The sequence below is a fragment of the Syngnathus floridae genome, chromosome 18 (assembly GCF_059516105.1).
Source record: "Syngnathus floridae isolate MCC-2025c chromosome 18, RoL_Sflo_1.0, whole genome shotgun sequence".
In the NCBI taxonomy this organism is placed as follows: Eukaryota; Metazoa; Chordata; class Actinopteri; order Syngnathiformes; family Syngnathidae; genus Syngnathus; species Syngnathus floridae.
In genome coordinates, this window is record NC_142430.1 from 6,879,329 (window position 1) to 6,893,961 (window position 14,633).

Genomic DNA, 14,633 nt, shown 5'->3' on the forward strand with positions numbered 1-14,633 from the left:
TGTATTTATTTAGTAAGGAAACCACATAGAAGGGTAAACTCTTTATTCCACTGAACCAGTATAAATTCTATCACTGTGCTTGATGGAATCGATCCAATGAAATACAATTTGTGTAAAAACAGTGTGGGAATATTCACCTGAGAGAAGGTGCGACTGGGCGTAAAGGTCAAGGGAATGGAGGCAAATCTTCCGGTTGTGAGGAGGTTACCCCCCCCCCCCCCCTGCTCACGTTTAAACCGAGAAACGACAAACACAATCAAGCGACGGGCGTAGTCGGCGTGAGTGGGCCAACGTGCTTGTTTAATAAGCGTGATTGGCCACAAAGAGGGATTCTCCGCCGGCGGCGCTGGATCCAGAGGAAGCATATTTTCCCTGGCACGCCTGGCTGTTGGCCTGCGAGAGGAAAATAAATAAAAGTGAGTACTCTTACTAAATTTATTTTGAGTCTGTCAAACTCACCAGAGCTCTCTTGATGAACTCCTCCTGGCATGCCTTTCCGTTTTCCTTTTTGCCGCCCCAGGCCTTGAGGGCTGATGCCTGCAGGGCACGTCCGTAGGAGAAGGTCAGGGCCCAAGGTCTGTGCAGGGGGCACTGGTTCATGGCGTTCAGGTTGACCGAGGCCTCCTCCTCGCTTTGACCGCCGGACAAGAAGGTGATGCCTAAGCGGGAAAAGAGCACAAATGTGAATGAGAAACAAATGAGAACGGTAAAGCGCCGGTTTAGAACATGGACGCACCGGGGACGGCGGGGGGCACGGTGCGGCGGAGGGCGGTGACGGTCGCCATGGCGATCTCCTGGTTGCTGTACTTCATGGAGCAGGAGTGGCCGGCGGTAACCATGTTGGGCTTGAGCAGAGTGCCCTCCAGGTAGACGTGGTGGTCAGACAGAGCCTTGTAAACGGCAGCCAGGACCTTCTCGGTGACGTACTGGCAGCGCTTCAGGTCATGGTCGCCATCGGGGAGAATCTCGGGCTCCACGATGGGCACGATGCCGTGCTGAGGAATGCAGGAGAGCGTTAGGAAGCGCCTCGGGAGATGTCACCAGATACGGACCCTCCCTGTCCTACCATCTGGCAGATGCTGGCATAGCGGGCCAGAACGTTGGCGTTCTCAATGATGGCCAGTCTTGAGGGAGTGGTGGGGGTGATCTTCAGCACGCAACGCCATTTGGCGAAGTCGGCGCCATCCTTTTTGTACTGGGCGCAGCGCTCATACAGTCCATCGAGACCTGGAGCAAACACCAAGCTTCAGTCAACGATCTCGCCATTTTTCACACGCTGCTTGAAAAGACGAAAAAGCTCACCCTGAGTGGTGGTCTCGCCGTTGGTTCCGGCGAGAGGGACCACGCCTTTGTCGACCTTGATGCCCACCACCATGCCTCTGTCTTTGAGGTGCTGGGTGAAGACCTTGCCACCGTCGGTCTTCTGGTACATGGTCTCGTGGAAGAGGATGACGCCACCGATGCATGGGGTGACACGCTCATCGGCGGTGAAGAGGAGCTGGCGGTACAGCCTCCTGTTCTCCTCAGTGTTCTCAGCATTGATGCTCTGGAAGCGCTTGGCAACGCTGCCTGGAGTGGTGGACAAGACGAGTGAGGATCAGCTAGACAAAAGTATCGGGACACCGACAGCTATCCTTACCGGTAGACTCGTCGGCGGCGAGGATTCCCTTGCCGGGAGCGACGATCCTGTGAGCGATGTCACTGAGCTCCTTCTTCTGCTCAGGAGTGAGGAAGGGGTATGCGTGAGGCATCTTGACTCTGCTTGTGGAGATAAAACAAAGAGGTGGTCAAATGTTTGGTGGTAGACCAGCAAATGGCTGCCTGGTTCTTCACCCCCTTCCACACATGCGTCCCTGACCTATTCCATGTTTCCCCCTCTTATCTGTGACCTTCACCCCCCCACCCCTGAGAACTTGAAACTGAACTAAATATACACAGCCCAGCAATGCATGCGGTCTAACTTCTCAGCAAGGTGTGAGATAAGACACCATGCAAGTCATGTCCAGTAACGGTCGCAACAATAAGTGCTTTGTGAGTTGGGTTAACACCTCATAAGAACTTCCCAAAGATTTGCTAAATATTATTTTGTAGGCAATCACACTAGTTGAACAGTCAATTATATAAATAATTTGTCGCCTGTTTATAAAAACACATATGTGAGAGATGCCGACAGGGAAAAAGAATTAAAATACATGTTTGATATTTTAGCTAAGTTAGTGGAATTAAAATGTACATTGCACGCCATGCTTTAAAATAAAAAACTTTTTTACCTTTGAGATCAAAAAGAGAGCTGGGAGAAGAAAGAGGGAGGTAGAGAAGTGGCCTTCGTCTGCGACACCCTCTGGACCGAGCGGCCCTTGTATTTATCCTCCCATTGTGACCCTTCACATTTCAGCTGCTCGGCTATAAATAGAACAGGACGCAACTGGAGAGGACTCGTGACATTCAGCGCGTCTCGGGCCGGAGTGGTGCGATGGCTGGTGGCCAGCGAAAGGGCAAATGGTCTAAGTGCGTGCAAAACTGTGTGAGAATCTGCATGAGGGAGGAAGCCAGTGGGATTTGGAATAACATTTTTTGGTGGGTCCAAGGGACCCACAAAAATGCACTAAAATATTAAAAAATACAGTACGTCAAAAAAATGGAATAAAATTGATGATGTCACAAACATATCGGAGTTTTTAATTGATCCAAAGATGTTACTTTGAATACTTTTCTAAACTGATTTGGTGGAGAGAGGAGAGAAGCACCACGGCATTTATAAAAGCGATAACGTTATATACGCGATACCGAACGCTCCGTGCGTAATCCAACCCGCTTGCAGTAAAGGCAGAGCGAGCTGATCCTTGACCTTTCGCTGACCTTTCCCTGTCGTCCTTTCTCGGTCGGTAGGCTGGCTCGCGCTGTAAAGGTCACGTATGTGCCGGTGCGGTTAGTCGTGGAGCAGAAACTTGCACGTGGGCATGGGGAATTTTTTTTTTTTTTGGTGTCACTTTTGAACTTAAGGGTGGGAAAATGATAAATGTGCAACTCATTTTTATAATCTGACTTCCTGATCCTGTTTGTGGTTTCTCACTCAATCATCTGCTAAATTGTCCTTTTGCATTTTAACACCTTCTGCTACATTGTTGCGAAATACAAAAAACACATTGGCTCGTGCGTCACTGGCCAAAAAACAGTTTTAAATGTCTGACTAAGTGATGTGAATGTAAAAAGGGGGATATTGCACAAATGTCTGCTGCAATGTGGAACTTGCTCATAAAGGATGAGACAGTGCGGGGGAAGTAAAAGCAAAAGGAGAAAAAAAAAAAATCCAGTTATTTTGGTATATTTTGTGATGAATCAAACGAGGGAGTCAGTTTGAATCTTTTAACAGTATTGTTGCAGAAAAATCAAATGCTGTGTTAAAAAAAAAATCAAAATGAGATAATAAAGTTATCTAACGTTCGAGTTTCACACACTACCCCTTTTAGCTGCCGCCTTGGCAGTTCTGTCAATTTTCAGCTTCGACACTTCCTGTTTGTTGCCTTGCAGCACTTGAAGCGTTCGGGTGCAGTCGCACGATGGACTGGCTCACTTGGACAACACTTTTTATAACAGGTAAGATGAACGGCGCGTTAACTCAACGAACAAACGAACGACCACTTTTTGTTTTCCCCTCTCCTCAGTGTTCAAAACTACAATTAGCTTCAATATTGACCCTGTGCCTTGGAAGACCTTATCAAACTCTGCAGATGGTTTTGGATACCAGATCGTGCAAAGACAATATGAGTGAGTGAAAATATTGAATTGAAATGTGAATTTTATTACCATATTTGTCCGATTCGATTTGAACAGCTTGCTGGTCAGCGCACCCCTCGTTCAGTATTCAGACAGAAGAGGAAAAATTTTTAGATGTTCCAGAGATTCTTGCAATGAGCTGCAAGTTCCAGGTGAGCGGCATGTGCTTCGATAGGTTCTCCTTTTTTGGTTAGCAAAGGAACACACTTGTGAACAATCGCATTGACTGAGAGAATTAGTTACTACCTGTTTTTTTTTTTCTGCCTGAGGGGGAAAAAAAGCTTCACGTTTGTCTCGTGTTCCTCACAGTGCCCTCTTTTGCCGTCAACATGTCTCTTGGTTTGACGATGGTATTTAATCCAACCACAGAAGCCACCATGGTGAGTGATGGTGATTTTTCACATCAGTGACCTTCTTACTAATCACGCCACTGAACTGGTTGTTCCCTGCCAGGCGTGTGGTCCAACCATCCCGAAAGATTGTGGAAGCATCACCATGTACAACGGGATGTGCTTCCAGATTGAGTCCTCTAATGACGTCAAACCTCCAATACCTTCGTCTCTTGACGGTGCTTCATTTTTTTTTTTTACTTAGAATCATCTTAATTTTGATTACAAAATCAAAAATGTACCTGTCGAGATAATTCCGTGTCGCTTTCGAATCCGCCCAGCTGCTAGAAATCGATTAGTTTCTCTTTGCTGGTATGGTGAATTTAATCAGGTCCTCCTCTTGTTCCTAGAAAAGATGACAGTCTCGATGAGATTCGATGAAAATAATCAAGTCATGTATCAAAGATGCTAATGCTAGCTCATGATACCACAACTTACGGCATCACCAGGTCAACCTTACCCGTGTTTGATCTTTATCTTTGCGAGTCCGTTTCTAAGCCATGAATGTTTATGACATCAACTCAAGGAGGGCTATACATGACTTTAAACAACACGAAAGTATTTTAGCAATTCAATACATTTGAGATAATATATTATTTATATTACTACTTACCTCACTAGTGCAATAGCCCACTTGTTTCTTTTTTCTGGATGGAGATATTCCATTGTAGAGTAATTCCAGCTAAGCTCCTGAAGCCAAAGTTATAGCCGATCGGTTGTTTTTCCTCTGGTGCGGTGGTTTCTTGCAAATTAAATTACAGCCACAAGATGGTGTTAGAGAGGCGGGATACGCAGCCTCTCCCATTCAAATCAGGGTAAATATTTTGAGGACCTTAATTAGGCATTTGAACTAGACAAAACATTAGGAAGTCCTTCAGCGAGTGAGATAAAAACAACTCATCTTTTGTTTCTTGAGAAGGGTGCCCAAGTCGAGCAGACATTGCATTTCTGCTGGATGGCTCGGGAAGTGTGTCCGCGCAAGATTTTGCAATAATGAAGAATTTTGTAATTAATCTCATCAACTCCTTTTTGGACAGAGATTCCCAGGTGAGCGACTGTAAAGCTATTTTGAGGATGTATTTTAATATGTATTTTATATTCATATTATATTTTATTTTTTGTATTATATTGTACATTTATTGTATTTATTTATATATTATATATATAATACTATATATGTTCTATATTTATAATTACTTTTGTACCTTCCCAAGTTTGCCGTAGTCCAATACTCTCAGGACGTCACCATCCATAATTATTTTAATACCTTCAACATTAACAACTGGAGAAATGACATAAATGGAATACAGCAGAAACGCTCCTCGACATACACAGCCAAAGGCATCACCAAAATTGTGTAAGATTTTTTTTCCCCCTCCAAAGTTATATCCATCCATCCATCCATCCATCCATCCATCCATCCATCCATCCATCCATCCATCCATCCATCCATCCATCCATCCATCCATCCATCCATCCATCCATCCATCCATCCATCCATCCATCCATCCATCCATCCATCCATCCATCCATCCATCCATCCATCCATCCATCCATCCATCCATCCATCCATCCATCCATCCATCTTCTTCATGCTTCTGTATATCTGAATCTTGATTGACAAGTGCTTTGTTTTGGTACAGGAACGAGGTATTTGTGGCGAGCAGAGGTTCCAGGCCCAACGTGAAGAAGATTCTAATTGTCATCACAGATGGGCGATCTCATGACAGTGGAAACTTCGGGACAGTAGTAGCTGCCGCCGAAACAAAACAAATAGTTCGATTTGCTATTGGGGTGAGTTGTATTCCACACGACTACTTGAGGGTCACGTTCATAAATGTCAACATTTCCATAAGGTGGGCGATGCATTTGACGACCAAAACGCTAAAAACGAGCTGAACACCATCGCGTCTGTCCCAACAACGAGCCATGTGTTTCGAGTGGAGAACTTCATGGCGCTTGAAGCAATCCGGCAGACTTTGCAGGACAGCATCTTTGCGATTGAAGGTACCGATGGAACTTCTGCAAGCTAGAAATCCATTTGAAATGGTTTCTGTTTTTATGGCAGGATCTCAATCGAGCGGTGAGAGCCTCAAAATGGAGATGGCTCAGCGGGGATTCAGTGCTGCCTACGTGCCAAGGGTACCAAAACACTGGACGCTTGCAAAACATTATTTTATGGTTTCAAATCCTGTTTCTTCTATTAATGTAGTCAAATCAGGAAGTGCACATAGCGGCTGTTGGGGCAAACCAATGGAGAGGAGGCTTCCAAACATATACACGCTCAGGAGGACGTTCCTATTTCCCAACGAACCTTGATCCGGATAGCTATCTGGGTATGAACATTTGAATTGAATCTCTATGAACTATTAGAGTTATTGGGACAAAAGAGACAAACAGCACCATCTGCTGGAGAAGAAGCTACATTGCACAACTTCCAATTTCAGGTTATTCCATTACGGTTGCCCAAAGAGGCGACGTAACGTTGACGGTCGCCGGTGCTCCAAGATATAAACACCGAGGTGTTGTGATGGTATTTTCCCAAAATGGCCTTGAACAAACAGTAGATCCCTTCCGATGGGAGGTATGCTTTTTAAAATTCAGCCCGATTCATTTGAAAGAAAACAAAATCGATAGATTTATACTCTGCTAATGTTTTCGTTGCTGCAGTATCAGATTGGTGAATATTTTGGGGCTGTGGTCTGCGCCATGGATGTGAATCGGGACAGAAACACAGACATCGTCCTCATATCTGCTCCGATGTTTGTGGAAGAGGACAGAGAAGGGAGAGTTTACGTTTGCACCCTGACTGGTTCGGTAAGATTTTTTTTCTTTCCCTTGAAAATCAATCCTATCAAGACTGACTCATTTTCACGTACAGAGAGTCGAATGTCGATTCGACTCTCCGGTGGTCCTCAGAGGAGAGCGATCCCCTAGAGGGCGCTTTGGTGCTTCCCTTGCCGTCCTGCCTGACATCAACTCGGATAGACTCAATGACTTGGCGGTCGGGGCGCCGTTGGAGGACGACGGACACGGCTGCGTCTACATATTTCACGGCGAGCGAACGATGATCTCGGATACGATCTCACAGGTGAATCCCGAGGGACTCCCGGTCTATACCGAAAATCCTCTGAACGATTCATAAATAAAGATTCGTTCGTGTAGAGGATCGCTGGCTCGAAATTGGAGTCGGGACTCAGGTTCTTCGGCATGTCCATCAGTCAGTCATCCGCGGACCTCAGCGGGGACAACCTGCCTGACTTTGCAGTAGGCTCAAAAGGAAAAGTCATCTTACTCAGGTAAGAGATTCTCCATCGAAACACAAATCAAAAGACGATTCATGCGTGTGCTTCCAGATCCAAACCCATCGTCACGATCGAGAGCACGCTGACCTACGACCCGAAACAAATCTCGACCAAACAAAACGACTGCGACAATCCAAAGGAGTTCATGGCCAATGTCTGCTTTCTGATGAAAAAATACTCAAACGTACAAAGAGGTGCTTGACTCTCAACTCGTCATCCAGCGACTCGAATCACGCTAACGTTATCAAATGTCACAGCGAGGGCGAGAGTTAACTACACGTTGACCCTGGACGCCACCCGCAAGGTGCCCAACAACCGAGCTTACATCCAAGAGAAAATCCGAGAGAAGAGCGGCACGGTGGAGCTCGATTTATCAGCTGTATCAAAATGCTTCAACGTCAAGGTCTTCATCGAGGTGAGTCGCTCGACGGCAACAAGGACAACTGTTCGAGACTCACGTGCTTCTCATCTCGCAATGTTGAAAGCCATGCCCAGAAGACGCTTTGAATCCTCTTGAGAACGAGCTCAGATTCGCATTTGAGGGTTTACCCGGTGCCGATAACCTGAGCCCGAGTCTTCACCAACTTTCCCAAACGACCACGATTCATCCGGTCAGTCAACTTTCCCTTGCAAGCTTTCGAGATCTCACACCGTGCTCACCACAGTTCTCCACAGTTGGCCTTTGAGATCGACTGCGGCCTCGACAACAAATGCGTCGATAACCTCAAGATGGATTTCAACTTTAGCGGGTAAGATGGAGAATTTCAAGTTCGGCTTCCGCCGTGGTTGACTTCTCTCCATCGTGGAGCAGATCTTCGGAGGTCAAAGTGGGCATCGATGAGCTCTTGAACGTTACCGTGTCCGTGGAGAACCTGGGCGAAAACTCCTACAACACCCTCGTTCTTCTCACATACCCAGGAGAGTTCTCCTACAGGAAGTTTACCGTCCTGAAGGTCGGGATGAAACCAGAGAAGGTTTGGTCTTCACTAGCTAGCTTCTGATATCTTTTCTCCATAAAAGGGGCGAATCGAGTGCAGCTCCTTGGACAGTGAAGCTGGCCTATCTCGTGGAAAGACGGACTGCACCATCGATAAGCCTATTTTGAGGAGTAACTCAACGGTTGGTTCCGTGCTTAACACTTTTCCATCTCTTCCTGTTCCAAAGACTCAAATCTGACTTTTCAGGCTGTCTTCGTGGTTTCGTACGGCATCGAAACCAACAGCCGACTGGATAAGACGATTTTCGTCACGGCAAATGCAACGAGGTAGACGTCTTCAACCGTTCTGAGTTTATAACCGGTTGTGCAACTCTAGGTTTGTTTCTATTTTAGTGGGAACGAGCAACACTCGGGTTTGAGCCAACTTTTCAAAAAGAAAGAAATCGGCGTCAAGTACAGTATTTTTGTTACGATGGAAAGGTTTGTATTTGAGAAGTTCTAAGATATTAATTGAGCTTACCACTCATTTGATTTTTTTTTTTTTTCCAGTTCTCTAAGTTACATTAACTTCACCTATGGAAAGAATGATGTGCAGAAATCACTTCAGCAATCTGTTTTGGTAAAGTCATTAATGGGTGGGGGTGGGGGGGGGTCTTCAAGGTTGATTGGTTTTACTGAAGCATCACTGTTGATTTGATTTTAGGTTTCCAACAACATTCGAGCATTTAACGTCACGGTAGCGGTCAGAGTTCCCGTGAAGTTGGGTGAAAAGAACATCTGGGCAAATCTGAGCTCTTTAGAGGTAGCCACTCGAAAGTTAGCCTTGACTATTAGCATAGCGTCTTTGTTGACGTAACATGTCTTCATTTCAGATTCCAGATTGTCAATTCAGTCATGACGAAGGAGCGAATGTCTTAGATTTGGTCGGTCAGATGCGAAATAATAAAATAGTGGTAAGTTCCGAGATTTTGTTTTGGTGGGATTGATGTGGCTGAGATGTGCTCGGGTGTCCTACAGGATTGCTCGGTGGCCACGTGCCGGGTGTTCAAGTGCAATCGTTTTATGGGAAGGCTGGAGGGCAAACGCTACGGAATATCCGCCAATATGACTTCAGAGTGGATTCAACAAATCGGACTCGACGAGGCCAAGTTCATCTTTACCACTACAGCCAGTCTGGAGTATGACAAGGATCAGTACATCTTCTTTTCAACTTCATCTAATAACCTTCCTCCCGTGCTCAAGGTAATTTTTCGCATCAAGATGGAACGACACCAACGTGTTGACGGAAATGTTAATCGGAATTTCAGATCGAAACAGAGGTGGCGGTGTATCCCCAACCGGATTTTACGATAGCGATTGTTGGTGGTTCTTTAGGAGGTCTGGCTATACTCGTGATACTCTCGCTCATCCTCTATAAGGTAAGAATATAATTTCATGGGACAAATTTATATATCACACAAATACATCCTGATAATATTCCAATATTTTTATATTCATAGGTTGGATTTTTCAAGAGTAAATACAAGGACATGATTAACGATGGCGCCGATATGGACGGCCCGACGAGTGACGGAGCCGCTCTCACGGAGTCGTAGCAAAATAACTTTAGTTCGTTTCAGCTTTTTATTTGAAGCTGCACAAAACGATGATGTCATAGTCCCATTGGTGATGCCCACTCCATTGAATTTTATGACAACATACAGAATGACATTTTTTTGCACTATTTTTTTTTTTTTTTTAAACAAGCCTGCATTAGTATGACATCCTATTTTTTTTTTTACATTCTGATGCTATTGTTAAAATGATTCACAATACAATTCTGCGTTTCTTTTTTTCATTTACGACAAAATACACTTTTGGTCTCCTTCGCAATTCAAAGTTTCAAGCTTCGAGGTAGACCGAGGTCAAAGTCACTAAGAATAAAAGGAACGAGGAGAAGCAACGTGGAGCACCTGCTGAGGACCTAGTGGCAGGAGATGGAATGTCGCCGACTATTTCCTTCAAGAATGCTCCAAAACGCCACATTTTGGAAAAGACCTCCACGTCGGCACCGAGTAATCGAGTACCTGTTGTAACGACGGCCGCCTGGAACCAAGATGAGTCGGATTTACATATCAGCGGGCCGCCATCGTCTCCCTAAAAAGACAATTAGGGCAATGAAGGGAAGAAATCACACATGGGTGAAAGGAAGTCACCTGTTGAAGGTCCAAGGTGGAAGTACAAATGTTCTCCTGATCAGAAGCGGCTCTCCCGCAACTGACTACCACAGTTTTGAGTTCTCTTAGATGTTCGGATTTCTCAAAACCTGGAGAGAGAACACGTTTTTTTTCGTGAATGCAAAATATGCACGATAGTTGTGTCCTCACCTGTGTTGGCTTTTCCCCAACCAGCCGTCCAACACCGAGTTCCAACAGGGAAGGAGACATCATCGGTGATGTCCAAACACACGGGCTGAAGGTAATCGTTCAAGCTAGCATCTTTTGTTAGCCGTAGCACGGCAATGTTCGAACCTGGCAGTTTGCTCAATATGATTTTGTCAATACTTGAAGACGTTTCAAACTCATCCACGCGGTTGAAAAATTTCTGTCCCAGATATGCTGTCCAGTCTCCAGGAGTTGGAGAAGAACTGTGTGGAGCAAATTTTAGAATTAAAAAAAATCTTATACGATGAAGATTTTGAATCAAATACTTACGTAGAGAAACACTCGGCAGAAGTGAGGATGAATCGAGAAGTGATGAGCGTTCCGGCACAAGCGTAAGAGCCGTTTTTGTGAAGACTCACGACCCAAGGCCAAGTCCCACCTGCGACAAATCCACGTTCTCCACCCACACGATTGTTCAAAGGTGCAAGGCCGCACACTTGATCTAAATCAATAAAAGTGCAAAATGACACAGATAGCAAATCAAGAGAACATTTGAAGCATAGAAAAGACGGTTACCAGTAGGACTTGGTAGCTTTGGGCTTGATGTTGCTGAGGTGGCTTCTGGAGTTTTAGAAGAAGGTAGAGGACAAGTGTAGTTGCTGTCAGTATCCATCCCACTGGATTTGAATTCTACAAATCCCGGCTTGTCTGTACTAATGTGGGAGTCAATCCAGAACTGGTAGCGGGACACTCTTGTATAAACGCCGGGATTATTTGGCTGAGCACAACTGATGATTCCAGATTGAACCCAGATTAAATCCTGCTTGCTCACCATTGGACCTCCTGAGTTTCCCTGTGGGTGTGGAGATAGAAAATAATAATAATATTGAAAATATAATATAATAGGATAAGTACCCCACCAGACAAGTGTGTTTCCCTCCTTCAGGAAATCCAGCGCAGATTTTATTGTCTGTGATTAAATCCACTCCGATTAGACAGCTACATTGTCTGTTTCCCAGAACGAGGACCTCCACTTCTTGTAACGTCCCAGGGAAAGGGATGGGAACTAAACAAAACAAAGATTTATTCGATTGTTTTAGTCTGGAAAATTCGATTTTACCAAACGTTTGGTACCTTACCTCCTTCTTCACCTCCCCAACCGGTGACCCAGCTATCAGTGCCATCGTTGAAGACACTGTTGTGGGACGCCAGACACACAGGTCTGATGTAATCGGTGAATGTGATCGGTGAAGAGAGTTTGAGTAGAGCGATGTCATTTTCCAAGCTCAAAATGTTGAAGTATGGATGCAAAATGATTGTGTCGACAGTTCGAGACACTTCGTTTAAATTGTTTCCTTGCAAGTTCTGGCGACCAAGAGAAATTTCCCATCCGAAGGGATCCTGGCTGCAGAGAGCATGTGAAAGGTCAGAAGGTCAACGCAGAAGAAAAATGTTCAGATGAGCCACCTGGAGAAGCAGTGAGCAGCAGACATGACCCATTCTCGGTTGATGAGAGAACCGCCACAAATATGGGTCCCAAAAATCTTCACACTGGCCTGCCAAGGCCAACTTCCTTCTTGAGCATCGATACCACCAACAATTTGGGTGTTCAGTGTTGGACTGCCACACACTGCAAAATGAAAGCTCATCAGAACCCAAATGTAATCTTCAGAAAGTCCTCACGCACCTTCAGCACTCAATATGGCTTCTGGATCTGGTCCTGCCATAGGGGGGGAATCAGTAACAGGACGAGGCAAACCAGGGCAAGTGTAGGTGCTATCAATATCCGGCCCGTCGGACTTGAACTGGACAAAGCCCGGCTTGTCAGTACTGATCCTGGAGTTGATCCAGGACTGGTAGCTGGAAACTCTGGTGTAGACACCAGGCCGATTGGGCTGCGCACATCCAAATCCAAAACTAATGATTCCAGATTGGATCCAGATTGAATCCTGCTCGTTCACCATTGGACCTCCTGGGTCTCCCTGAGGGTGTGACGAGAAAGTGTGTGAAAAAAAAATCTTTCAATATTAAAAAAAAAAAATAGTCTACCAGACAAGTGTCTTTGCCTCCTTCTAGAAAACCAGCACAGATCATACTGTCCAAATCCACTCCAAGTAGGCATTTACACTGTCTGTTCCCCACAATTGGAACTTGAACTTCTTCCAAGTCTGGTTTAGGGAAGCGGGGGGCACAAAAACATACAGCAGAAAAGATCAATTAATTAATTAACGTTGATTTTAAAAACCATGTTCTCGCTCACCCCCTTCCTGCATGTCTCTCCAACCGGTGACCCAGGTTTTGGTCCCGGTGTTGAACACGCTACCGTCGGCAGCCAGACAAACAGGTCTGATGTAGTTTGTGAACGTGACTGTGGAGGAGAGTCTCAGCAGAGCGATGTCGTTGTTGAAAATTAAACTATCGAATAACGGATGTAAAATGATCATGGCAACCGTTCTGGTAACCTCGTCCGTCTCCTCAAGGTTCTGACGACCAAGAGAAACCGACCACCCGGCGGTAGTTGTGCTATGGAGAGAAGGCCAAAGGTCAGAAGGTCAAAGCAGAAGAAAAATGTTAGGATGACCCACCTGGTGAAGCAGTGGGCGGCGGACAGCACCCATTCTTTGTTGATGAGGGAACCACCACAAACATGAATGCCTAAATTCTGAAGACTCGCCTGCCAGGGCCAACTTCCTTCTTGAGCAGCTCCACCTCCAATAATCTTGGTGCTCCTCAGAGCCCTGCCACACACTAGGAAGAAAGAATTTCCGAGGAAAATTCTCTCGGGTAAAACTTTTATTTACAATCTGAACTTACCATCCATTTGAGCATTTAACTCTGGAAGGAAAACAAAAAAACAGACGGAAATTATTTCTTGTCAAAAACAGGTTTGTTGACTTTAAATTGCTGAAAACACAATTAGTGAGTGAATTTTTTTGGAAAAATAGCAAACATACTTCAACCACAGTTAACGCCGTCCACTTTTAAAAACTATTATTTTTCATAACAAGATTTGGATCATGAAAACCTTTTTGTCAAGTAACATTCAAAATAAACCAGACTAAAATTATTCTGTAAAATCTGACAAAATTAAAAATATTGTAGAAAGGTTTCAAATATAGTCTAATACATATAAATTACTCTATATCTAACATTTGCATGGGTTATACAATAAAGTACTTACAAATATTTACATGATCATCAAAATATATCATATTTTGGATGACTTAATGTTCAAAACATAACAGGAAAATAAATCCAGAATTTGGATGCGACTTACTTGCAGATATAAAGCTGAGCACGGCCAATACGTTGAGCCATTCCCTCCGAGCCATCGTGTAAATGCACAATATTAAGCTTGAGTGTCACCTGTCTGGGGTTAAGCCCCTCCCACAGGACGCAATTATCACTTTTTTGTCTTCGATAAATGCGCATTCTTCAGGTGCTTGGAAAATTGCACTTGTTGACTATCTGCTGGTGGTAGGTCAATAAAATCTCCACAATTTGACACATCGCTGAGCACTGCTTTGATCGGACAACGAGGCACTCTAGTCAAATAAAAATGTTTCTGAGGAAAATGTTTCTGTGCAAAAGCAACCGGTTTGGGTTATAGACGATCATAGCTGGGAGGAAAGTTCCCTCCAAGTTCCCTTTTCACCAAGTCAAGGTGTGCTCAAGAATTTCATTTTTGGAATGTTGCATTCTTTCACACGGTGGTGGGGAAGCTATGCGAGCATTTGATCTGGCCGCCAAGCAATTCTGGAAACAAATATAATAATAATAATCATGCATCTTATTTACATAACACTTTTCTGGACACTAAAAAAAATACTTTGTGCAAGTAAACGTATATTTGAACACAAAT

The 14,633-nt window shown here is 44.7% G+C and overlaps 2 protein-coding genes and 1 pseudogene across 5 annotated transcripts; 1 reads left to right on the forward strand and 2 right to left on the reverse strand.

The window, feature by feature from the left end:
- Positions 1 to 28: 28 nt before the first annotated feature.
- aldoab (aldolase, fructose-bisphosphate A b) lies at positions 29 to 4,524 on the reverse strand. Of its 3 annotated transcripts, none has more exons than XM_088359902.1 (7): positions 4,409 to 4,524; positions 1,640 to 1,758; positions 1,303 to 1,569; positions 1,067 to 1,227; positions 737 to 995; positions 460 to 659; positions 29 to 393 (listed from the first exon to the last, which is right to left on the reverse strand). In XM_088359902.1, the coding sequence occupies exons 2-7, from the start codon at positions 1,749 to 1,751 to the stop codon at positions 301 to 303; spliced, it is 1,092 nt and encodes a 363-aa protein (XP_088216028.1). In that variant the 5' UTR covers positions 1,752 to 1,758; positions 4,409 to 4,524; the 3' UTR covers positions 29 to 300. The 3 variants fall into 3 exon arrangements, with proteins under 3 accessions (XP_088216028.1, XP_088216026.1, XP_088216027.1); XM_088359900.1 differs by lacking the exon at positions 4,409 to 4,524 and adding an exon at positions 2,271 to 2,421; XM_088359901.1 differs by lacking the exon at positions 4,409 to 4,524 and adding an exon at positions 2,271 to 2,412 and having other exon boundaries at positions 1,640 to 1,761.
- On the forward strand, positions 3,461 to 10,143 carry LOC148382660 (integrin alpha-M-like). The gene is made up of 29 exons (XM_088359843.1): positions 3,461 to 3,597; positions 3,666 to 3,768; positions 3,835 to 3,929; positions 4,087 to 4,157; positions 4,231 to 4,345; positions 5,086 to 5,213; positions 5,381 to 5,523; positions 5,810 to 5,960; positions 6,023 to 6,173; positions 6,235 to 6,308; positions 6,379 to 6,502; positions 6,614 to 6,750; positions 6,837 to 6,983; positions 7,048 to 7,257; positions 7,332 to 7,465; positions 7,523 to 7,665; positions 7,729 to 7,886; positions 7,957 to 8,082; positions 8,147 to 8,220; positions 8,283 to 8,424; positions 8,492 to 8,590; positions 8,656 to 8,735; positions 8,802 to 8,888; positions 8,958 to 9,027; positions 9,112 to 9,210; positions 9,281 to 9,361; positions 9,426 to 9,650; positions 9,716 to 9,826; positions 9,908 to 10,143. The coding sequence occupies exons 1-29, from the start codon at positions 3,561 to 3,563 to the stop codon at positions 10,001 to 10,003; spliced, it is 3,411 nt and encodes a 1,136-aa protein (XP_088215969.1). The 5' UTR covers positions 3,461 to 3,560; the 3' UTR covers positions 10,004 to 10,143.
- On the reverse strand, positions 9,913 to 14,621 carry LOC148382661 (transmembrane protease serine 9-like; annotated as a pseudogene). Its single transcript, XR_015854018.1, has 13 exons — positions 14,049 to 14,621; positions 13,586 to 13,606; positions 13,357 to 13,519; positions 13,032 to 13,294; positions 12,821 to 12,939; positions 12,239 to 12,753; positions 11,911 to 12,176; positions 11,692 to 11,837; positions 11,348 to 11,624; positions 11,102 to 11,273; positions 10,775 to 11,034; positions 10,604 to 10,713; positions 9,913 to 10,544 (listed from the first exon to the last, which is right to left on the reverse strand). The product of XR_015854018.1 is annotated as a transmembrane protease serine 9-like (transcript).
- Between the last annotated feature and the right edge of the window lie 12 nt (positions 14,622 to 14,633).